Source organism: Leptonotus elevatus, chromosome 1 (genome assembly GCF_054856555.1).
Source record: "Leptonotus elevatus isolate MCC_2025b chromosome 1, RoL_Lele_1.0, whole genome shotgun sequence".
NCBI classification, from domain to species: domain Eukaryota; kingdom Metazoa; phylum Chordata; class Actinopteri; order Syngnathiformes; family Syngnathidae; genus Leptonotus; species Leptonotus elevatus.
Window position 1 is genome coordinate 30209913 of NC_141239.1, and position 24947 is coordinate 30234859.

General features: G+C 40.9%; 1 protein-coding gene across 5 annotated transcripts in view; it reads left to right on the forward strand.

Annotated features, from left to right (window-relative positions):
• The window catches only part of LOC147181617 (RNA binding protein fox-1 homolog 3-like), a 486306-nt gene that overhangs the window by 249291 nt on the left and 212068 nt on the right, over window positions 1–24947 (forward strand). For all 5 annotated transcript variants that reach the window (XM_086090602.1, XM_086090584.1, XM_086090576.1 and 2 more), the window contains one exon: window positions 7847–7949. In XM_086090602.1, the coding sequence (XP_085946728.1) occupies window positions 7928–7949 (22 nt within the window). In that variant the 5' untranslated portion in view covers window positions 7847–7927. The remainder of the gene's footprint in view (window positions 1–7846; window positions 7950–24947) is intronic.

A 24947-nucleotide genomic window follows, 5' to 3' on the forward strand; every position in this document is an offset into this window, starting at 1 on the left:
TGGATTCTTTGATCAACTTCTAAAACTTACACTCTCGAAACAATGGCAGTTTTTTTCCCATTTTGACGCTTCTCATGAGACTCATGCGCAACTGATTGATTCAGGGACAAATGAACACTTCCTTATCATATAAAATGTCCATTTTTTTTTATCACCGGTAGTTGTGCTTTGTTTTACCCTGAATGAAATACATTTGTATAATCAGCAACTATTACAAATTTTAACATATTTGAAACAATGCAAATATTATTGAAATAAATTATAAATAACATAGGTTCCAATACCAAACCCTGTGGAATACCAAAAGTTTCTCTTCTGAGTTGTGATTCATTATTATTTATTTTTACATGTTGAAACCTATTATTGAAAGAAACATTTAACCATTGAAATGTAACACCTCTCTGGTCATATTGTTCACATTTGTGGATTATTGATGAGTGATCAATTATATCAAATACTTTACACAAGTCAATAAATACACTCACAGTGTGCTGTTTTTGTGTCATTACGGTAGCTATATTTGGCAGCGTTGAATTTGTAGAGAATATCTACAAATTCAACGCAGCCACTGCTGTTGATTGCTTGTTTCTGAATCTATACTGGTGGTCAGTTAATAAACCATATTTTTCAACAAAGTATTTTCAAGTATTTTAGAAAATTGGGGTCACGATATTCTTTTCACCATTTTTATAAACTCCTATCACTTTTGCCATTTTCATTTTATTAGGCAAAATACCTGTTGAAAAGGATTTGTTGCAGACATGAATAAACGATTCAATAACACAATTCGTGTTCCTTCTTAAAACTTTTATGAGTGCCATATCAAGATTATTAGAATCAGTTGATTTTTTTTCTCACGCTTGGTAACAAATGTTTGACCTTTCAACAGCAGAGCAGGACCGTAAACTCGGAACTTGTGATGGGGTGGGGGTTGTCTTTGCATAATTCAGCCTCTGCACAGCAAACTTACTTCCTGTTTACATTATGACAGCCAATAGTAGAAAAGGGAGATGTTCCAGAGAGATGTTTTGGTTTGCTTGTATTTTTATTTTTTTAAGAAACTGAAACCCGGGGTCAAAACTGATTTGGACTAGTAAAAAACAAAAATTGTGTGTGATCTCTTTACCCACACACACCTGCTCACACGTATGCTGTCAGTTTTTTGGCCGACCGCGGAGTGGTTGTTTAATCAGTGGCGCGTTTTAATGGCATGTCAGTGAAAGGCTGAAATACGGTGGCGGGCTACCTGGTGCAAACATTACGATAAATCCCGTTCGCCTGCCGCAGCCGCTCGCCACCGCCACCATAAATCGGCGCTTTGGGGGAGGACGTAGCCAAAAATGACAGCTATTAAAATAATGAATGGGATGATTAATTTCTCACATTGAAGATGAAAAGCCACGAGGGCTATCATCAGATATTTGAGGCCCCGTAAACGTTTGGGGAAGGGGGCAACTTAAGTGACACCTCCCCTTACTCTGCCATTCAACCGCATACCTCATTTGTGCCGATGCGGTTTTGAGGAGGCTCGAGGAGCACTTCAAGCTCTCTGTGGGTCCTCTTCAAGGCTGTCTCACGAAAGTGCGCCCATGAAGACGACGCAACGAGGCAGAAGAAGCATAATGAAAACAGACTCAGAATGCAATATTAAGATGAATCGAAGCGATTCAAAGCAGAATTAAAGCATTAATCGGCTGAATTGACACAATAATAAGCAGCACAGTGTTCAGCATCAATAATAATCAGCGGAAATAAAGTGCTAATTGCCGAGATTAAAACATCAATAAGCAGAATGGAAGCATCAATAAGGACAGGTAAAGCAGCAACAAGCGGAATTGAAGCAATGGTATGTTGATTCAAATATTAATATAAGTACAGAAAATTAATAGGGTGATTTAAAGCATTAATGATCTGAATTTAAGCATAAACTCTTACTGCCAAACGTTATCCAAAGAACAACCTCTACAGTGCCAGACGATTTTGAGCATTTTCACTCATCTTTCAAGGCAAACATTGTGTGCCATGACTACATAAACATGACTGTATTATGTTCTTTTATTAGAAAAAAAGTATGTTTCTATCTTATTCCATTCTTTAGTAATCACCATTTGAAAATAGGTAATTTGATTGACATCAAGCGAAAATGGAAAAAGAAAAAGGAGAAAACAAGCTTTAATATTTATTTTTTGTTGAGTGACACTGTGAATGAGATTTAATGTGACGAACGCTTTGATCATTCACGTCATCCTTGAAAACGTTCTGTTGCCTAAGATCCGCCATGTTTTCATGTAAATTGATACCCGGGAGCCAATTGAAAAGACATACAATGCTGCCATCTGCTGGCCATAGTTAATGGGTGTTTTTGGATTTTCCCACTCCATTCATAAACCAACGCTGCGCAAGACGTTGCACTGCCCAGTTCACATAATTTACGATGCTATGTTAATTTTGTGTAAATTGATGAAACATCACAAAGCTACCAGTATGAGACCCAGCATAAACGACCAGGATAAACCGTGTATTTTTATGAGGCGTTGCACCATAAAGAACTCGTCGAAAATATGGAAGGACTCACCAAATTAGGTGATGAATGGTCGATGATAATGATATCCTTATATACAATATTTAAAAAATCGTAAGTAGAACTTTGATGTTCAGTTTTGTGGATGATCTCTCGAGCTACAGTGAATTTGACAAGAGGTGTCTTTTAGCTCATACGGTTGCTAGCTACCTTTAGCCTAACCCTTTATAGTCTTGGAGCAAATGTAGGAAATACTTTGTTCAGGAGGCATTTAGCTCGGGGCGAGGCCGTCCACACTGTATAATCCATTGAAGACTTCGCTCTACTTTGTAGATTCCTCACAAACAATGTACACAATATGGGCACAACGCTTCACTATTTTGCTTGTTGGAGGTCCCACAGCTTGTTGGAGCTTTCTTTGGTCTAGTTTTATTGATTTACTGGCAAAAGTTTTGTGGATTGATTTTACAATGGAGGTCAATGGAGTTTCGAGCCGTATGTCGGAGCTGTGGTCCTTTGAGGGTGTGGTTTGCGAATGGTCAATTAAAACAGCAGAAAAATACCTGAAAACTTACAAAAACGCGCCACTGTTTTTTTCCCTCTGCCAAGTCTGCAATTATTTATATAGTGTGTTTATCTGTTACAAGCACAAGGCCAAATATGGAAAGTCAAGATGGGATGGTGTGTCCACTGATCCTTAAAAAGTTTTAATTAGCGCTCTTCCCAAAACGGAGGCCTTAATTATCCTTCAAAGTGACGCTTTATCCTTAAATCCTCACAGCTCTTAAAAATGCCACACACAACAATAAACAACATGGTTCCATTTTCTTGGGAAAACGTTGAAAGAATGTAATTAGTCCGCATCACTATAAAAACGCTCGCTCCTGGTGCTCACATATATCGCTTTATTGAAGGGGAGGTCTTCAATTTGATGAAGTGGCCTTAAAAAAGGTCCTAAAATGTTTAAATTTAACATCAGGCTTGGGATTGACTCTCAGGAATATCGATTAGCTTTTCACCACGATCACAAGTCATATGTTGTAGCATTATACAACTTTTGATGAAAATATTTCAGGATTTGATGCTTTTTTTGAAATTTCAAAACATCAGATCCACTCCTGAGAAGGGTGCTGTCAACAGCTTTGCCAAATGTGAATCATTAAAAATGTTTATGAAATGGGGCCTCAAAATTGTGAAAAATCAACAACTCTCTGTGAAGTGCACATTGACTGCCAACAACAAGGCACTCTAAAGCGGCCACACCAGCGCAGTTTGAAAGTTGGACTTTATTTATTTATTTTTTGTACCTTGCTCTTCGGTCACACTCATGGCAGACAATGAGCCACTCTTAAGTGACCACGCCAGCCCGAAGACCCAGCCCATAACTGACTGTAATGTTAGACTATTTTTATTTCTTTATCTTCTCTCCATGATGTGCACACACTTACAGCCGATTACGAGGCACTCCAAAGAGGCCAAGCCAGCATACACTGCCGGTCACATCAGAGTTTTAACTCATTAGTATTATTTTTATTTTGTTTTTATCTTGCTTTTCTGCCTTCTATTCATGATAAGAGGGTTCTCCCAGCCTACAATGAGGCACTCTAAAGCAGCCATACAAGCTGAAAGCCCCAATCCACACACCGGCTGTGAAGTCGAACTTTATCAAGAAAGGATCCCATCCTTCTCACGCTTTAGAATTTCGCTTTGTGATGTGTGAGCACTGAATGTCGATAACGAGGCACTCTAAATGGGGCACGCCAGTGGGAAATCTGGGGAAGATGCATTGGAAACAATTGCACCTGATCATCGTCAATGTGGACAAAGGTGCTCAAGTTTCATATCGGGTGAGGAGTGACTAATGTATTTCGCAACTTGCTATTTTAGCCAGCTCATAAAACCTGGAAAACTGAAATGGCAGAGAACACTGTAACACGATTTCCGCAATTTAGTAGTTGCACCTTTTCAACAATTATCTTCAAACTTGTCAAATGTATTTCGAAACAAACCCCTGAATTCACTTTACAGGGCCTTTAACAATTACAATTTTTTTTTACAAGGACATTATTTGAGGAGTTTTGAAGGAATGTCAATGAAATTGCTTCCGATCAAAAAATTAATCCACCGTCCTTGGGTTGCTCCCAAAAGCTACACATCACCTTTTATCAGAATCTTTTCAATTTCTGTAACTTGTTGAGTTTCGGCTTACAGTATAATGAAAACCATATCTTTTTTTTTTTTTACCATCACTGAAAAAGTTTTTGAGGAATGTGAATGAAGTTTCTTGTTAGCTGATCTTGATCAAAAGTTAATCTGTTCATTTTTAGGCCCTTCATTTTTCTTCCAAGGACACTTTTTAACATGTTTGACATTTGCTGTTTGATTTGGATTCACAGTTAATCCATTCATCTTTGGGGCATTCAAAAGCGGCACACCAAATTCCATTGGAATCTGTTCGCATTCTGTAACTTTTTAGGTTGGAGAACGACTGATGACAAAACCAGATTAGGAAGTTTTGATGGGATTTTAAGAAAATTTAGTTTATCGTTTCAATAGGACCTCAGGGTGCAAATTTCTGGATTCCGGTCGAGTTATTATTATTATTATTATCACTGTTATTGTTATTATTATTATTATCTAATTGTTAATTCATTCACTTCCGTGCGTTTTATAGCATTTTACTGCTTTTCAAGACCCGCAAAATATTGTGTTCTGTGACTATACACGCTAAAAACTGTTGGGTCAAAAATAACCCAATTATGGGTCAAAAATGGACCAATCCTCTACTTTGAGTCAAGAAATTGGTCTTTCAGCATAAAACTATTCATACATATTGGCCAGATCCTTTACTTGGGTAAAAAAAAAAAGAGGGTTATTTTGTATAAAACAACCCAGAAAGTTGAATCAAATTGACCCATAGAGTGGATCGGTTCATTTTTGATCCATAATTTGGTTACTTTTGACCCAACTGTTTTTTAGAGTTGAAAGAGTCATTTTTTTTGTCTGTATCATTTTCCATTCTTTCATAATCAACAGTTGAACATGGAATTATCAATTTCTCACCAAAAAACAGAAAACAACAGAACTTTAGAGCGACCTTTAGTAGAACAGTTGACTTTGTCGCTAATACTTGTTGCTCTTGTGACAACACAAAAACAAGACTGCAAAATGGGATTTTAATGACAAAATAATCATTTATTTACATACATACAAGTACACAATTGGCCATGAGCGATACTGACTCACCACATGGCTGAAGTTGAACATCAGCATTTTTTTTACTTGCGTTTGCTGTTCACTCCATTGTCCATGTCATCTCTCCTCACGATCATGACGCACTTTCCACTCCTTCTACATACTCTGTTTGAATATGAGATGCCTAAACTTGTTTGACTTCCAACATGTTGGTGTTTCTCTCCCTCATAATTGACGTGACAAGACCACCTAATCTTTATCTTTTACTCAAAAGCTGTGCTGGTCTCAAATCCAAAAGTAATGTAACACTGCCATCTATTGGCGTATGTTTATCATTACAGTTAATTAAGTCGAAACTCGGTTTCACAGACATGCTCGGCAAGATCTTCTTCCACGCCTACCTATTGAAAAACATATTTGATATTCTACGATGGCAGTAAACGGTTGGATTCCAGGGAACAAATGTAAACGTCCACGGCAGTGAATAAATTAATGAGATTGCGCCCTCTTATGACAACAGCTTTGTAAGTTTGGTTTGATTGCATTGTGAAACGTATTGGCGTGGTTGTAAATGAGTCGTGTTGCATGCCGGACGAGGTTAAAATTTCTGCCAAAACCTCTTGACGAGACCTCGCCCTCTCGTGGCTGCCGTTTGTCACAGCTGCCGCTTCCATTTCACTTTTTTCCCCGGCCGCTAACGATCGAATGGGAATAAATGAAGAGAAGCGGAACCACGTGCGCCTCAACCCTCCTCGCTCTGAATCAATCCTGACATTTTCATTCCCGCCTCACGGAAGCCAATGGGGCCTTCCGGAGGTTGTTAGCGGTCGCACCGCGACCGTTCCGCCGGGTTTCATCGGACGCTAACTTTATGTTGCTCGTTCCCAAGTGGCTTTGTTGGTATTTAAGTGCGGCGATCTGGATTTTTGGCACGCGCGGTCGCAGCATCTGCTCGCGTCCCGACTTTTGCTGCCGCTGAGGTGTTGACGCAGCCTTTTAAGCGGGCCGGTCAATATGCTAGCGCTAATATATTATTTAGCGGCTGTGGGTCGGCGGCGTAAGCGCACGTGTTTGCTAATCGTGTCGAGGCAGATGTCTGGCCCCTCCTTTTTACACCGGTTAGCTGCTCCTCCTGCAAAATTCATACTGGCCCTCTTATTTATCCCCCACGCTCGAGAATTACTCAATCCTCAATCAAGCAGAGGGAAAGGAATTGCTTTTAATTACTTTTGATAAATGACAAATTGCTTTGGTGCACACTGGGCATTTTGCGCGTGTGTGTAGCGTAGAGTTTCACAGAGATGAAATCGATGTTCACTCGCTCGCTCTCTTAGTCGTGGTTCAGCGACTGGACTTCTGGACCGGAGCCAGGCTGCGGACCGCCGACAATCCCGAGTCAGCAAGAAAAACAAACCACCAGCAGCATGCACGTGAATGCGCGCAAACGCTGACACGTGTGCTACGTTCAGCAACAAACGATCTTTGGCACACCATGTACACATTTTGTTGTTGTTTTTTTTTTTACAATTCCAATTTCAAAATCCACATCGTAACCATCTTGAGAGGGGAAATCTGACATGAGGGTCATGGAAAAAAATGTTGACTGTGTTTTGGTTAATATGAAATTGTGAGTGAAATTTGGTCTCTGATTAATCTAAAACTGGGAATACATTTTGATTGGTGAGATGAATTAAAAAATGTCAAGTCATTTATGTTACTTCTTTTTTTTTAATGGATTTTGTGAGATAAATTGAGTGGATTTTGGTCATTGATTTTGACTGGTAATTTATCTATAAATGTTCATTTGAATTGGTCGGTGGTGAATCTAAAACTAATTTGATTTAAGGCCATATTGCTCAGCCCAATAAAATGCTAATTTGTGGCTAAACAGCTAGCAATTCATTGCTACATTGCTAACCCTAGCCCTATATTTCCATGATTCTCTTATTTTGAAAGGCTTTTATGTGTGTCAATAATTTCTAGATTTTTGTAATAAACAGTAGGCCTTCAGCTGGCACGTGAACTAACTTTGGCTAATGAGGCACATGCTAATTCATGATTCCTAGGCTAGTAAGCTAACCTCTTCTTATAAAGGCAATTAAATTAAAGCAGTCTTCTTCCTGTTTTCAGACTTCTTCATCCCATCGTGAGGTCGAAGCATCAGTAGAGAGTCCAGTGACGCAGCCTCAGTCCAACCATCTTTACCCGTACATGGAGACCCCCAGCTGGGCAGGTAGGAACACTAACCCATCCCCATCCTGCATCTCCACCATCGTGGAGCAAGCTGTTGGTTATTAGCATGCTAAGCTACCTTCAATGCTTTACAAGTGCAAGGAAAGAGTGTGAAATCACCATTTGTGGCCTCACACTTAGCCTGCTTTGGTCTGTGATATTAAATAGTTCATGGAATTTGCCTGATGATAAATGTAAAATTGTGAACTTTGAATAGATTTTTATTTGTTAAAAATCATTATCAAAATTGTGAGTGGCTTTGGACAGGTGATGAATCAAAAATTATTACTTTGGTTGGTAATTAATCTAAAATTGTGAGTGGATTTTGGTCCGTGATTAATCAAAATAAATAAGTGAAAAATCTTACATTTCTGACAGGATTTTAGTTGGCGACAAGCTAAAGTTGAGACTGGATTTTGTTCCCAGATTCATCGTGTTAATTGTGAGTGGATTTTGGTTGGTGATGAAACAATGACAAATCTAAAATGGACTTGGGTCACTGAAAATATTCTTCTTTTTGACTGGATTTTGAGAAACTGAAAGTGTGGTTGTATTTTGGTCAGTAATGAATAAAAAAATTTGAGTGGACTTTGAAAAATCTTAAATTTGTGAATTGGCCAGTGATAAAACAAAAATTATAAGATGATTATGGTTGGTGAGGAATTTAATTAAGGAGAAACGTAGCGAGCTGGTGCAAAATCTAAAACTGTCAAGAAGTAGTTTACGATCTCATGTTGCTGCAGTATTTTGTTGCAGCAGCACCCGTTGGCAAAACAGCATCCCACTCTTGTGCCCGCGCTCTCATAAAGGCTGCGCCTCGTCACCCCCCACGTGCGGCCATATTGTCGCTAATGTGTGCCGTGCGCCTGCAGGCTCCGCTTCACTGCCATTGCTCCCTCGCCGTGGTCGCCCGGCCTCGGTGGTGGCGTCGAGCAGGTGGCGGCGAGGTTCAACGCGCCCGCCGCCATTTGGACGCCTTCTCCAAGGGAACGGGTCAGAACGGCCATTTCAAACCAGTCTAATTATCTCTTATTGCCGCCATCGCCACCGTGGCTCTGTAATGACGTATCACCAGTGCGTGTTGCTGGGAGGCTGCATTTTGCGCTCTTCGTGGCAATCCTCAAATGTTTTGGAGGAAGACTTTCAATGAGTTATTTTTTTTTTTCAAACTCAACAGTTGATGAGTCTAAAACGCTGAGTGGATTTTGTATGGTGATGAACTTTGAATAGTGTGTGTGTTTCCGTATGTCTTACATCTCAAGTTGTGAGTAAATTTGGGATAGTGATACATTTAAAATTTTGTGTGGATTTGGGGCAGTGATAAATCTAAAACTGTGGATTTTTGTCAGGGATTAATCTAAAATTGCGTCTGGATTTTACAATGTGGTAAATCTCAAATTGTGATTGGATTTTGATTGGTGAACTCTTTAATTAATGAATTGTGGTGGGTGCTTTTAAAATTGTGAGTGAGTTTGGATTTTGGTCCAAAAATTATAATTTAAAATTGACAGTATATTTTCGTCCACGATGATTCAAAAATTGTGGTTGGATTTGAAATTGTGATACATCTTCAATTGCCAATGAATTTTGATCTTTGAATTTCAAATTATGAAATTATATTTTTTTACACGTCACACTTTTTTTTTCTTTAAATATCACCCCCCCAAACACACACACACCTTCCCCGCTCCTCCTCTCTCTAATACATACCGAATGGTAATGTTTTAGTAGAAAAAAAGCACTTTTGAGCTCATCAATCCTAAATGTCAACAAGTTCCAAATAACCAATCCATCAAATCAAGTCAATAGAAACAGTTTGCACATTTTCTTTCTGGCCGCTCATTGCAAGTCGTCACGTTAATTCTCTATGACGCCTCACACAAGTATTAGCAAAGTGTTTAATGCTTCTCCCTAGTTTAATATTTTTCCCCATTTTGCACGAGAACATGTTCTCTTTTAGTAAAATATTAAAGAGAATGAAGATTTAATCTCAAATGTTGCCACTTTTTTGTGTGTGCATATTTGCAACCCAAAAATGTCAGATAAATATACAAATTAATTTCAATATTTAAACAAATTCAGCTGAAGCTAGTTTCACTTAGCAGCATGAAATTTGGTTGACATGTCTATCACAAGTAGACCCACAGTCTCTAGAAGCCAAAGACACACAAAAAGACGCAGGATGTCTGCTATTCTGCTTCAAAGCAGCCATTTTAGGCTCGTCTTTGCCATTTTTAGGTATCCACAAAAGACAAACTTGTCCTTGAGATTTTGTCAGATTGCTAGCAAATTTGAAGGCTGCATACTAAACAGATGGTTGATCCTAAACTGTGAAAAACTTGTGAATTTCTGTCATTGCTTGTGGATGGAGAATGGCGGCATTATGTGATGACTGGCCATAAAACTAATGCAGCTTTTCCAAGAGTCCTTTATAGACCAACTCCTCCTTTGGATTTTGTGACCAGATTTGAACCGCGTATACCAAACATATGGACGATGATAAATATAGAATTTGAGTTTTCAACATTGTCTACGACCGGAGATTGTCAGTGAAATGTGATGACTCACCGTAAAACATTTAATAATAACACAGCTCATCTGCTCCTGGTTATGTTATGTGATATCCAGCAATGAAATTTGGTGGACATGTCTATCATGATGAAACGATACACAAAAAAGACACTGGAAGTTTGCCATTTAGGTTTAAGACAGCCATTCTAGCATTGTTTTAGTTCATTTCTAGGTGTTCTTCAAAGACTTCAACTTGTCTTAGAAAACCAATTTTGAACAGTATACTAAACAGTTGACATGATACTGAAACACTGAATTCTTTCATTGCAAGCGAAGTTTGATGAGGGTCTGTACATTGTTCCATGCAGCTTTAATAGTCTTGTTATTTGTCTTGCTATTGTCGTGTCGTCAACTTGTCGTGTGTTTGCAAGCTCCTCAATGGACATAAACGTGCCTGTGCCTTTAAGAGCAGCCCGCGGCGGCGAGGAAGGCGAAGGAGCGAGGCGGACGATTGGTCGCCCGCTCGCTGGCTGGCCGCGCTGGCGGGAAAGTGCTGACGGCAGGGCTTTGCTTCGGAGCATGCCCATTAGAGGGAGCCATAAATCCTGGGCTCTCCGGGCCAGGCTGTGTCAGCAGTCCGCTGAATGAATTGATTTTAAACGCCACCGAAAAGAAAGAGAGAGCGAGCGAGCCACTATTTAATTGTCTCGCTCTCCTTGCCGGAAGCCCGCTCGCGCCGCCGCACTCCAACGTGTCACCGACATGGCGGCCACCCCTTGGCCAACCCTCGCCTTTGATTTAACAGCCCAAATATCAAAGACTGCGCAGTCTTTCTTCTCAAATACAGATGTACCTCGGAGGGTTGCCGCAATCCATTATGTGGCTACGTCAGATATCAAGTATCCATCCATTTTATGTAGGCCTTATCCTCGTTATTATGGAACCTATTACTTTTGATGTTTGGCGGGTTACACTATGAACTAGGGTAGTCCTGACTTTCCTACTCAAGTGAACCTGGTTAAAAAGAGAAGTCAACTCAAAACTTTGTTAACAATTTGTATTTGTCCCAACGAAAAAAAAGGAAAATAATATTGGCTTGCATTCTCAATTTCATCCATTTAAGGGTTAGGGTTAGGGTAACCCGTTGTACATGTATATCACTAATAATGTCCCAAAACAGCCATCAATCGGCACCAATATTTAAGCCGATATTTCCACTTAATTCCACTTCAACCTCTGAAGCCTTTATTAGCTTCACCATGTCTGATTTATAACAGAATGAGGAAATGAGCAGCTTACTTGCAGTTTCCTTCATGTCAGATTTACTTTCTGTAATAAGCCCCCAAGATATGAACACAATGCGTTCCGAGCAGCTTTTTGTGAGCTGAATTGTTCCCAGGCAATTATATGTAAAAATTTCAATCGAAATGGTTAGCAAGATTTACTTTCCCCCCATGCCGATCAACAGCGTGTATACTCGCACCGCTCAACCCGAAAATGACGCGTCAAACACGGCCACACTCGGCTGGAAGGCGACCGGTAAGAAGTTTGGTTTTCCTCCAACAAACCTAGTCTGTTTAGCGGCCGAACATTAACTGCTGCTTGATAGCTCTGTGTGTTTTTAGCCAAGGGGAGCTGGAGCTAGCTAGCTGCCTGCCTTGCCAGGATAGCAAGGGAAGCTAATGCTAAGTCCAACAAAACTTGCATTGCTAAATGTCTTAAAACTGAGACCAATTGCCGCCAAAATTCATATGCACGAGGGTGGCCACTTCCATAAGGTCAAAAAGGAGGACATACTTAAAAAAAAAGAAGTTTTCCCTTGCTATAATTCGGTTCACTTTTCACGGCCTCGCTGTTTCGCAGAAATTTTTTTGTGCCATTTTACATGCATTTTTTTGTTACAGTTATGTACCTATTTTATAAAATTCATGAAGGTTTGAACATTGAGAATGTTTAAACAAGAGAGAAATGTGGGTAAATATAAATGCCTCGATGAGAAAAGTATATAAACTCTGTGGTTAGGGGTTTTAGAGCCTTAAAACAATTAAAATAAATGTAAAAAACTACTTCGCGGATTTCATTTATTGTGAGTATTTTTTGGAACCTAACCAAAGCGGAAAACGAGGGAACACTGTACATCAGTGTATTTTCATCACCAATAAAGTTTTGGTTGATAGATCTTGTTTGTGTAACTAAATGGTAAAAAATATCAATAAAAAGTCTAACTTCTTTTTGACAATTTATTTTGTTTACAGTACCATGTTTTTAACCCATTAAGGCCGGGAGCGCGTGCCTGTGCTTTCACCGTTAAAGCTGGGAAGCTCCAGCGCTCTTCTCCCTTTAATGGGTTAAACCACTAAGCAGTGACATGCTTCTGTAAAAGTGGGTTGCGCATGACGCCGGACACATAACTGAAAATGAGGACTGTCTGCCCTAAATCCGGACGTCTGGCCAATCTGTAAAAAGTAAAAGTAAAAAAATAAACATCAATCAGCACAATAATTTTGACTTGTAAAGGTGATAGTGTTTGGAGTTCACATTATGTCAGTAAAGTCCCAAATTTTGTGCCGATCACTTTTATGTTTTCACAGGTTGAAAAGGACAAGAGTAGGAATTTGCATATGAATTTTGGGGGCCATTAGTTACCGTTTAAAGAACACTAGATGACAACAGAACGTGATAAAACAAGCGAGGAAACAATATTAGGATGCTTGATTCCTCTTGTGACGTTGACAGGGTAAGATGCGGAAACAAGCAGGCCATGCCCGAAAAGTGAGCAGGGAAAAATGTGTGAAATGTATTCGAGTGAAAATTTGATTTTAGTGCTGACGTTATTTTTACATAGAGACCTTTCATATAAGTGGCCATGTTCATTTCAATAAGCGTCCCTTTAATGTTGCGTTGAAGCAATATGACTTAAACATCAAAATCCATCCGTTATTATTATATATCTCAGGGGGCGGCCATTTTGCCACTTGCTGCCGACTGAAAAATGACATCACAGTTGCTGAAGACACAGATGACAACCAATCACAGTACAGTTCAGCTTTAGAAAACAGGTCAGCCATGATTGGTCATTTTTTGCTGATCTCTCTCTCTCTCTCTCTCTCTCTCTCTCTCTCTCTCTCTCTCTCTCTCTCTCTCTCTCTCTCTTAAATTATATCCACCAACTTTGACAGTCTGAGGCCTTTCTATTAGAATTGTTCAACAAAGTAACGACAATCAAATGCTGATGTGGGTGGCAGTGTGCTGGGATGGTGGTTTTTTTTCTTCCCATGGGTTGGCGTCCTCTCCGGCTCATTACGCCGTTTAAAGAGGCGTCACTTTCCAATCACCCGCCACGCTTCAAGCCGGCTTGGCCAACGGGGATCATACATCAACTTGAATGGCGGTCCCACCCCCGTTTCCCTTTTTTTGTGTGATTGGGGGGGTCACTATTAATAGTATCACCCCCCCCTAAGTCATTAATTTGAGAGTCAACTTTGCGTCCGCGACGCTCCCGTGTCATATTTGTCAAGCGCAGGTGGAGGGTGCGACGTCAAGTCACGTGTGATAAACGGGGTTCAACTTGTCCTGGGAACACCTCGACGAGCAACCGCCACCCGGGTAATTACTCTTTTTTTGAACCTTTTCTTTCTCCAATCACACTTGATGGATTGAGTGGAAGGAGGCGATCATCTGGCGCTTTGCGAGCTCAGTGAGCATACTCAACCACCCTCACCCGCGTACCCCCCACTTGTCTACACGCACCCCCCACCCCTCGCTGATTAATGATATCTGCTGTGAGTCACCAAAAAGCGGAAATTAAGTATTTCTCTTTAAATGTAACGTTTGTCTCCTTAACCGCTGTTGAGGAAGGCATTTGTCAAAATCCTCCGGCTTTGGCTGCGTGCTGGATTTCCTCTGGGAGTGCGGCGGGAATTACTCCCTACTTTGGCATTAATGGCATTCCGTGGTCCCCTTTTATGCCTTGAATCCACTCGCTGCCCTTTCACCCTCACGCATACTCGGAATAATGAAGTATTCGCTTGGACGTGGGAGAATCAAAAGCTCGGGCCCGATGCTTGCCGCTTTCGTTCTGGTACCAGAACCTTCTGGCTATAGCCCGATTTGCGCTTTTCTACCACGTTTGATGTCGAATGTTGCTAAGCATTGTTTGGTAAGATTCTGCAAAGGTTAATGCTTCAAACTGAGGTTTTCAAGTCAAGGTTTGTGTTTCAAGCCAGAATGTCAGTTTCAACCTACCTTTTGAAATTAGGGCTTCGTCCTGTTAGCTGCCGATGCTACCACTCATGCTAAGAGGAGTCTGAACCATGGCCTTTCTACATTAAAAGTTGAGATGTTATGATATCCTGCTTGTGCTTTTGGGTTGATTGGCTTTTTAGGTCACATGATATGCACTCTTGAGTTCATTTGGACCAATATTGAGTACACATTTGACTAGGAGTATTTTGATTTTAAGTTAATATTTCAAATGAGGGCTTCTTCCTGCTAGCTGCTGATGCTACTAAGAGGAGTCTATTTCAGGGCATTTTTAGGGTAGAACTTGAGATTGGTGGGCTGAGGTTAATCACATTTTCCGTTAATTCGCAAACCATCCAAAGTCCATTTGGACCGGTACCGACACCACCTTTTTCAGTTTCAGTTAGCATTTCAAATTAGGACTTCATCCTGCAAATGATCCAGGGCTGTTAAGGGTAAAGCAATTTTTTTATAACCTGCTGTAGGCTGAGGTTGTTTCAACTTTCAAGTTGCATGTCAACCACATGAGAGTCAGTTCAGACCATTCCGGACCATTTTCTGGGCATCTCAGTCCCAGTATTTGTGTGTCGCCAAAGTTGGTTTACTATGTTGACCATTGTCCAAATGAGCCACGCAACAGGTGAGAAAACCAACTCCAATTCCATCAAAAGGGAGTAGAGGGTGCTTAGGTGAAAGCACTCCCTAGGTGGGATGCCGCCCATGGGCCTGACTCGCTCTGTGGCCATCACAATAAACGCTCAACTTTGCACAAACAAAGAAGCAATATTGGAAATAAAGACGGATATTTTATGTGATGCTTTGTCGCTTTGTCACGCTGGCTGAATGATGTGCGGCAGGTCAGGTGAGGCCATGTCCACGGTTGAGGTCGGTTAGATGTCTTGAACAAACGTGCAAATCACGGCGGCAATCAGCCCCCCAACCCCCACCCCCTCTCAGGACCCTCATCCCCAAGCGTGCCTGTACTTCTTTCCATCAATGGAAATCTAATTGCTTGAAAAGCGATCAATGGTGGCTAAATTGGTTTTGTGTACGGGCGCGCTCGGAATAAAAAAGCTGTGAGCTGTTTTAACGTGCGCCGCTTTTGCATCCTAAATCACGGTAATATTCAGAGTGGGGCCGCCTTTTCGGCGGGGTTGGGTGCTGGGGGCTTTAACTTTGGTGGTGTTGTGGGAGGAGGCGCTCCATCATGCCGCTAATAAAAATCACAGGCTTTAATTGTTTCTCCAAACTCGTAAATCGCACGTGTTAATGGGTTAATAAGCGGACTCGTACGAGGAGGTCGGGGAGCCGGGAGTCAGTTGGTGGGTGGGTAAGTCGCCGAAGAGATGGTGGTGGTGGGGGGGGGGGGGGGGGGGTGCCAGCTCCATGTTGCCGCGACCGCTGATAACCCTCCAGTGATCTGATAGCACTAATCCCCTCTAATCCCTAATACACTCTTTAGCATGCTGCTAACTGACAGCAGTCGATGCCGCTGCTGCGCTTCTCCTGTGCATCGCTTTGTTTTCCTATTGTGTCATTTGTTTGTTTGACAGAGGAGGAAAGTGGGACTTGCCTCGGTAAAGATTTTGAACAAGGACTAGGGTTTCACATGAAGGCTTTTAAACCTGGTTTCACATGTTGCTAATTGACAGCAGCCGATGTCGTTGCAGTGCTACCACAGCACATCTTTTTATTTTCTTAGTACAGTTTACAGGGAAGGAAAGTAGGGTTTCAAGCCTCATTTATAGTTTCAAACTAGGCATAGGGTTTCAAATGTAAGTTTCAAACAAGTGTTAAGGTTTCAAATGAAGTTCATGAAGCCTGGGTTAGCACGATTGCTAACTGTCAGCAGTCAATGCCGCTGCAGCGCTAGCTACCACTGCGCATCTTTCTCTTTTCTGAGGAAAATAGGGATTCAAGCCTCCGTCATCTTACTGCTAAGTGACATCAGTCTTTCGATCTCCACTATTGCTCATCACTTTTTTCCCTGTGGAATGATTGGCTTTTTTTTTTGTGTGTCTCCAAACTGCTGATTCCGTTTTTCTTCCCCCCGCCCACTAATTTGTCTTTACCGCCCGGCAACGTCTCATGGCGTTGCCCCGCCCGCCCCGACGGAGACGACGAAGAGTTTATTGACATCAGGGCGACGTTCCCGGTGACCATCCCTCAACGTCTTATCTTTTGGGATCGGTGCCGACAGAACCTCGGCCTGGCTTGTATTTCTGTCCCATTGTAATTGCATTGTAATTGATCCGGCGCTGTAACTTTGCAGAGCTCCTACACGCCCGCCTTTTTCGACTCTTATCTGCAAGATGCCTGCGGGACTTTGTCGCCGTAAGCAAAAGCCAAAAAAAACTTCAACAGCAACAAAAGAGGACGAGAAAGTGAGAGCGTCAAGGACAAAACAAAGATTGTCAGGTTTTTACCATGTTAACTGAGATGTGTCAGAAAGTTCGTTTGAAACAACACAAAAAACACAAATATATGACCCATATGTCAATTAAACACTTAAAATGCAAAAGCTGTCAAAAGCAACATTTTGACATAATAAAGCCACGCCTACTAGCAGATTGACTATCACAACATCATTCATTGTTACAGTTTCCTAACCCTACGCAACTAAACAATCATTAAAAGTTGTATATTTCCGTATTTTGGGGGAAAATAAGCCATTTCTAAAGGGGAAACAAAGTTGTACATTTCTTGAAAGTTCTACATCTGTGAGGAAATGTTTTGTATATTCCCCCAAACAAACATTATACATTTCAGTAAATATAATATTGCCTTGGTAGAGCTGTGCAACGATTACATTTTAAAATCAGATTAATCACATCTTAGAATTGTGATTAATCACTATTAATCGCTTAATAAAAAAAATTTTTTTATCTACATTTTTTCCCCCGACAAATTTGAAGAGCACTGGTTATGTGTTAATTATTTTGACATTTAATGTTATGAGGACGTCTTCAACATTTTTTGATCCACTGCACATGCTCATCCTCCTCTTTTTCTAATCAGTTAATTACTTGCATAATTTAAAATGGAAAAAAATGACCCCGATATTTTGACAAATATTCTAAATGTGATACGTAAACATTCATTAAATGCTTTACTTTAATGCATGAAATTATGTTTATTGCTCAAACACAATCTGTGCTACCTTAAACGTAGCCATCCGCTGTCACGCTAAAGGATAATCTATGGTCAAAATGAATGCGATTTATCTGCATTAATTCATGATTAATGCGATAATTTTTTGTGATTAATTAATCAATTAACGCTTTAACTTTGACAGCACTAGTTTGAAACCGACTCTCTAGAACCGAACTTGCCTATCCCTGGCTTAAGGCCATCAGACATCACTAAGCGCTTGGGTGTGATTAGCATATTGCTAACTGCAGAAGCGGGAGAAAGAAGGAGGAAGTTCCTGGATGCGTCGTTGGGCCGCTCTAACGCTGTCGCGCAGGCTTGCGCTCCCTTTATTTGTCATCCTGACAGCGACAACTTTTTTCAGGAGGTAGAAAAATGTCGCAGTCAGCTCTTCCTCGACTCGCAAAGTGCGCAAAGGGACGTGTGGCTATTTACTAGTAGTAAAGCCAAGTGTGTCATTTGTTGTTACAGTGAACCTTCGTTTGCAACAGCAGCCCACCTTGCCGCATTCAGCTCACAATTTTATGCAATTTTTTTACACAAAAGATCATTTTATTAGAGATTAAATAAAGGATTCAGCTCCTAAAACCAGTCAAATTGCGCAATTTCCGATGTTAATAGAGACAGTCAGGCTAATAACGGTCTGGCGACTCTTATTTTAATAAAGTATCCCTTGAAAAACGTACATAACTGGTCAGTGCGGCGAAACAGAGTTATTTACAATCTTAGGACCTTTCGTTTTAAATACTCAAAATGTATCACACTACTCTGGCACTGTTCCAGTAGATTTTAAAACCACTGTTATTCAACTTCTACTTAAGCAACCCAACCCCAAGTCTCTGTAATTATGGGTCGCTATCAAATCTTTTTTTGCCAAAATACTTGAAAAAGTTGTTGCGCAACAGCTTAATGATTACATGGCCGCTAACAATCGATATGAACCTTTTCAGTCGGGATTCAGGGCCGATCACTCTACTGAGACGGCCCTTGCTAAAGTGACTAATGTTCTTCTCCTAGCAATGGACTCCAATACCTCATCAATATTATTAATACTCAATCTTAGCTCTGCCATGATTGCTTGCCGTTGATCATAACATACTATTGGAATGCCTCGAAACATGTATTGGTATTTCAGGCTTAGCACTCTCGTGGTTTTGTTCTTAACTCTCACGCACTGTGCAATCCATGACAATGAAACCTCTGAGCTATGTCATCTTACTTGTGGACTGATAAACGTTCACTGTTATGCTGATGATACTCAATTACATCTGCCTTTAAAAATAACAAACCCGCACAACTGCTGTAATCTAGTGGCGTGCCTCATTGAGATTGTATAATTAGCTGTGTACATACATCTACTGATGACTCATCTTCAGTGATGTTCCTGGGATCATCGGATGTTTCGGGTCTCTCAAGATCATAAGACCCGTTTCCACTTCAGGACGTTCGGGGGTAGGGACTTACACAGGAACCGTCCTCTCAGTCGGCCCGCTTGTGGCTGTGTATCCACTGCGGAGTACGACCCATTTCGCGACGTCACGAGTTTTGATCGACACGTAATCGCTGTGCGACGGTTTCTCCCGTGACGTCACCCAAGCGCGGCGCAGCGAAAATCTGAACCGAGCAAAGAGGAAAACTTGAGGCGGTTGCCGTTTTTTTCTGCCTTTTATTTTTGAGTACTTGCCATGGATGGACGGTTTGTGTGAGAGGAGACGGCGCCTAGATGAAGAATCTTTTTTCACCTTCGCAATATTGCTAAATTCGTCCTAATTTGTCTGATGGTGATGCAGAGATTATAATTCATACACTTGTACAGTCACGCCTCGACGACTGTAACGTATTGCTCCCTGGTCGTCCCATGTCTAGTCTTAAAGTCTGCAGTTATTACAAAATGCTGCAGCAAGGCTTTTGACGCAGACGAGAAAGTTTGATCACATGACCTCGATACGAGCCAACTTGCATTGGTTTCCACTTAAAATGCGATTTTAAGGCTTTGCTGCTTACATATAAAATAACACACGGCTTAGCGCCTTCCTACCTCGTCGACTTAATAGTACCGTACGTTCCGACCAGTAACCTTCGTTCACAACACGCTGGTCTTTTGGTTATCCCAAAAGCCAAAAAGAAGTCAGCGAGTTCAAGAGCGTTTTTGCTTCGGGCTCTGGCACTCTGGAATGCCTTACCCTTGGAGGACAGAGCCGCTACCTCTGTCATTTAAATCTCGCCTTAAGACACATTTTTACACTCTAACATTTGGCTGAATTATGTGGGGCCCGGTGACTGCTGCTGCTCTTTACCCCTTCTCCCCGACTTGGAGAGGGAGTTAGGTGTCAAACGAATTGGATGCTGCTTTATGGCTTTTTTTTTTACACTCATTGACATGGGACGAGATCTAAGGCCGACCATCACCTTGGAGTTGCTGCCATGGAGATTTCTGCACCGACCAATCAGGCCTGGTTTGGATGAGGACCCACTTCCCTTCTGGCGTCTTCTTGCGGTACTTCAATTTATTAAATTGACTTTTGCATTATTCTGGCAATATTGTTTAGCATCACATACTGTGTAAATTGTTGTCCATTAGGCATTCCGGAAGGGGATTTCCACATTTGCGGCCCCTTCTGAAGGGTTCTTATTTTTCCTCTCTTTTTATTTTTATTTTTTCTTGCCATCTTGTGGTTAGATCAGGGGATATCGTTAACATTTGTCAACTGTGGGCATGTGAAGCCCTGTGAGAGATTCGTTATTTGTTTGGGTTTAGTCAAGGCACCAAGCAAAATGTCATCACCCCCTCGCCGAAAATAAAAAAGAAAACTAAAACAGACACCATACATTTTTGAAAAAGTTGCAGGCATTTCTGTTTATACTTTAGAAAATAAGTCATTATCTATCTACCTACCAAAAATTATTTCTGAAAAAGAAAAAAAATAGTTGCATACTATTTTTTTTACAATCATGTCTTTGTCCAGGAACTTCTTTTTGCTAATATATTCTGTCATTTTCCATAGAAAAAAAAATGAAGTTGGCGAACTGACTTCAATACTTCAGAAGTGTTGTCGTTTGGACACTGGAGACTTTGGTTTTGTCGCTATGCATGAACTTGACCGCTGTCGTCCTACAGGCCGCCAACACCTTTGAGTCCAATTACATCCTGGAAACAGTAGAACGAGCACAACTCTTGACATTTACCTGCGCCGCCACCGCAGCTAATACACCCACTAAATGGCATCAATAGATATCGGAATGGCGACGCATATAGATCGCCAAGCGCTACATGCCTGACATTATGATCCTTCTCCCAGGGAGACCGTGATGAACACATGGGGGGGTGTTACTCTCAGTTGTTCTCGTGCGTGTGCATGCGCATGTCTGTGTGTGTTGTGTGTGTCAAGGCAGGTTACAAATGAATTTGTTTGTGTTGTGGCCTTTTGTGCCGTGGGCTATGTGTGTTGTGTGGGTGGCTCTTGGTAAATGTGATCCACACTACAGGCTGCTGTGTGTGTGTGTGTGGGTGTGTGCGTGTGTGTACGCCATTATGTATGGAAGCCATGTTGCATAACGTTGATGTGGACCAGTCGCTGATGACGTCATTTGGTGTCGTCGATGGTATTTTTTCAGTGTTAGATTGAGCCATTGAGTACTAGAGGGGGCTAACTCCATTTTTTGGTCATATTGCAGGAGAGTGATTTCAAGTTTTATTTATGGCTTCAATAAAATCTGGGAGGATGTATATCTTGGTGATTTATATGCCAATGATTACTTCTTCTGGATACAGAAAATGTGGTTTTCTTCAGAGTTGGGCATTTGGCTATACAGTAGAAAATGATTTTGGACGTGGATCATATTTGATATTCATATTGCTAGCACTTTTACCCACAAAAGATGGACTGACATCATTTTCAGGTTCATAGGTTGGATCTTGGTTATGATCATCTGGGTTGTCTGAAATAAAAGATACAAACTAGGATTAGGAAAAATAAAGTGGAATAGTCATCATAGCTGATAAATCTATTCATATTTTCTAAAAGGTAGAACTTTTTGGGATGTAAATTGGAGTTGGCCCAGTGTTGCACTAATGTATCAGTAAAGGTGCTGAGGGCGGTAGAGGGCTGCACCGGTTAGACCAGTATTCTTCTGAAAGATACTTTTCTAGAAACGACAAAGATGGACTTAGCCCACTATGTAGCTTATGTGGGTTGTTTGTGCTGTGTTGTCTGAATTTGTGTTGTCTTGTGTGATTGTGTTAGGTTGTGTGGGCTTTTGAGGGGTTGGATGTGTTGTGGACTTGTGTTGTGTTTGTGTTGGTCAACAAGAAGCAGCAGAGCTTTTTGTCACTTCCTTCGGTCTAAGCCGTGACACTTCCTGTCCGCAGGGCTTCTTCGATTCTGGTGCGTTGTTTTGTGTTGTGTGCGTGTGTGTTGTGTGTGCATGTGTGTGTATAGTGGGTTCGTGCAGGTGACCTATCGGTGAAAGTTTTGCACGTGCCAATATCCGTCCGCTGGTATTAATCAGATAGGGCGGCAGTAGTGCGTAGAGGGTCAATGTTTTAAAGGGCAGCAGGGAGGGAGCGGTGACGTGGTGAAATACCGACATGGGAACGCCATCTTGCCAAAGACCATCTAGATTCTCGCTCATCCAGGTCATGGTAGTCTTCAAAGCATGAATCAAGACAAATGGGCTTTTCTTGTTTGTTGAAGTATGTTTCACTTTTAATTCAAAAGGCTTCTTCAGGTCTACATTTTCTACTTTTGCATTTTTTTATTAAAAGTATGCCTCAGTACCTTGCGGGCGGTTAGCAATAGGGTGTTTTACTTGCCGGGCCTGTTTAGCACACCTAAGAATGTTTCAAATCTTAAAAGAATGTTTGTCTTCTACATATCCATAAACAAATCTGGCATTTCAATATTTTGGTTGAACTGTGTGGAGTGTGATAATCTCAAAGCGCAACTACACACACAAGATTATTCAGCATTCCAAACAAGTCCTCAAAGGGAGAAATCTTGGCATGACCACATATATCAACCACAAAGAAAATTCTTGCTGAATTTCTGGATGCCGTTTGCTTCTCTGACGTATATCACTTGTCTTGGTTTCTTCCTTACCGCCCTCTTACCTTCGTACCGACCGTTAGCTATTTCTAACGTATTTTGCAAATTTTTTCACGATATCACAATATCACCTCTTCACCAATTTTCCACCATCTTTCCCGCCATACTTTCGCTCATTCTTCCATCACCTTTTTACCGTGTCAAATCTTTTCACCATCACTCCATCATTCTGCCACCATCATTTCGCAATCTTGCCATTTTCGCTCCACTATCTTTCCTTTCCAGCACACCAAAAAGTTTGTCATACATTAAAGGTGATTTTTTTTGTTGTTGAAACATTCTGATGGCGAGGCATCTGTCCGACGTGTATTTTTCATGCTAAACTTGCCAGCGCACTGCAACATCTGTGAGGGATCAAGCATGAAATGGCTGCCAACCCATCACCAAGGGCCAAGATGGTGATGCAATGCCTACGTGTCAGGTGTCATGTATACATATGCCATACATGATTCAATTGTCATGTCAAACACTTAAACATGAGATCACATGGTCGGTTTCATTGGCGAGCCGGTGAGGCCGGCTGATTGGTCGATTGTTGCTCCTTTGATATGATTGGGATTCAAACACTCTGATGGGATCAACCACGGTGATTCACAATCATTTGTCTAGTTTAGAGCCCTTGTTGAGAAATGGCAGGTAAGTGAGAATTTTAGCCGCCATTTTAAAAATTTGTCTCAGTTTTAGTCCAGTTTCAATCACGCTTAATAGTTTTTATCAGAGTTAGTTGACCTCATCCCGTTTTTATTTAGTAAATTTTTAGTCGACTATAAATCTAGCATTTTAGACTTTATTTTAGTCCCAAAAAACATCATTTTATTCGTCTAGTTTTAGTCAACAAAATCTGTCAACGTTTTAGTCTAGTTTTAGTCAGGACAATCATTTTAACCCTGTATATATATATTTTATTAGCAGATTATGTTGAACATTACGGGGCGAAAACTATTTTACATAAAATGTTCTCACATCTTTTTGATGAAAAACATCTTGACACACAATGACAGTATATCAACAAGTGGCTACTATGGCTCCATACTTACAGCTAGTAAACTAGTCAGCATTAGTTAGCGGTGCAGATATGAAAGGGAATGTGGCACTGTGTGTCACATGACAGTGTCACAGTGACAGATTAGAAGAGACAAGATTTTACAAAAATCATATCATTTTCATCTCGTTTTTGTTCATCAACTAAAATGTCCATAGATTTTAGTTTTTATTAAGTGAAATACATTTTCGTCTCGTCTTCGTTAGTTGACAAAAAATGCATACTGATTTAGTGCCAGTTATTGTTTATTATTGAAGGTTTTAGTCAAGTCTAGTCTAGTTTTAGTCCGGTGAGAAATGTGTGTTGACGAAATTATTTGTATTTAGTTTTCGTTGACGAAATCAACCCTACTGGCAGGCATGATGAGAATCCAAAAGAGTCAACTGAAAGATGATGTCTTGGTGGTTTCGCTTTGAGAAACTGCCACCTATGATGATTAGACTGGGAAGCAGCGCTGATGACATTGTTTTTAAAAATAAATCAGACGTTATGTTCAAGCAGTTACTCAGTATTTGAGTATTCTTTTCAGCGAATACCTTTTTTTTGTTCTTGAGTGATTTTTTGATGACTACTTTTTACTTTTACTTTAGTAATATTATTTTGAAGTAACACTACTCTTAATTGAGCACATTTTTTGGCTACTCTACCCACCTGTGCAGCCTATTGACACACTGTCCAGCATGACTTGACTGTTAGCTATGTTTGCACCCCGAAAATGCATTTTCTCTTTGGATCATCTTGCTGGCGTGGCCACTTTAGTGTGCCTCGTTATCGGTTAGTCCAGCCACCGGAGGCCTTAAGTGGATATATTTTCATGCTCAAACATGTCATGTGTAGGCATAACTAAGATGCTATACGAAGAGGCGTCAATTGTTCCAAGTATTATTTGACTGACACCATTTCAATTTATTCAGCAGATATGCACAGAGTGTTCGACAGCAGAGAGAAG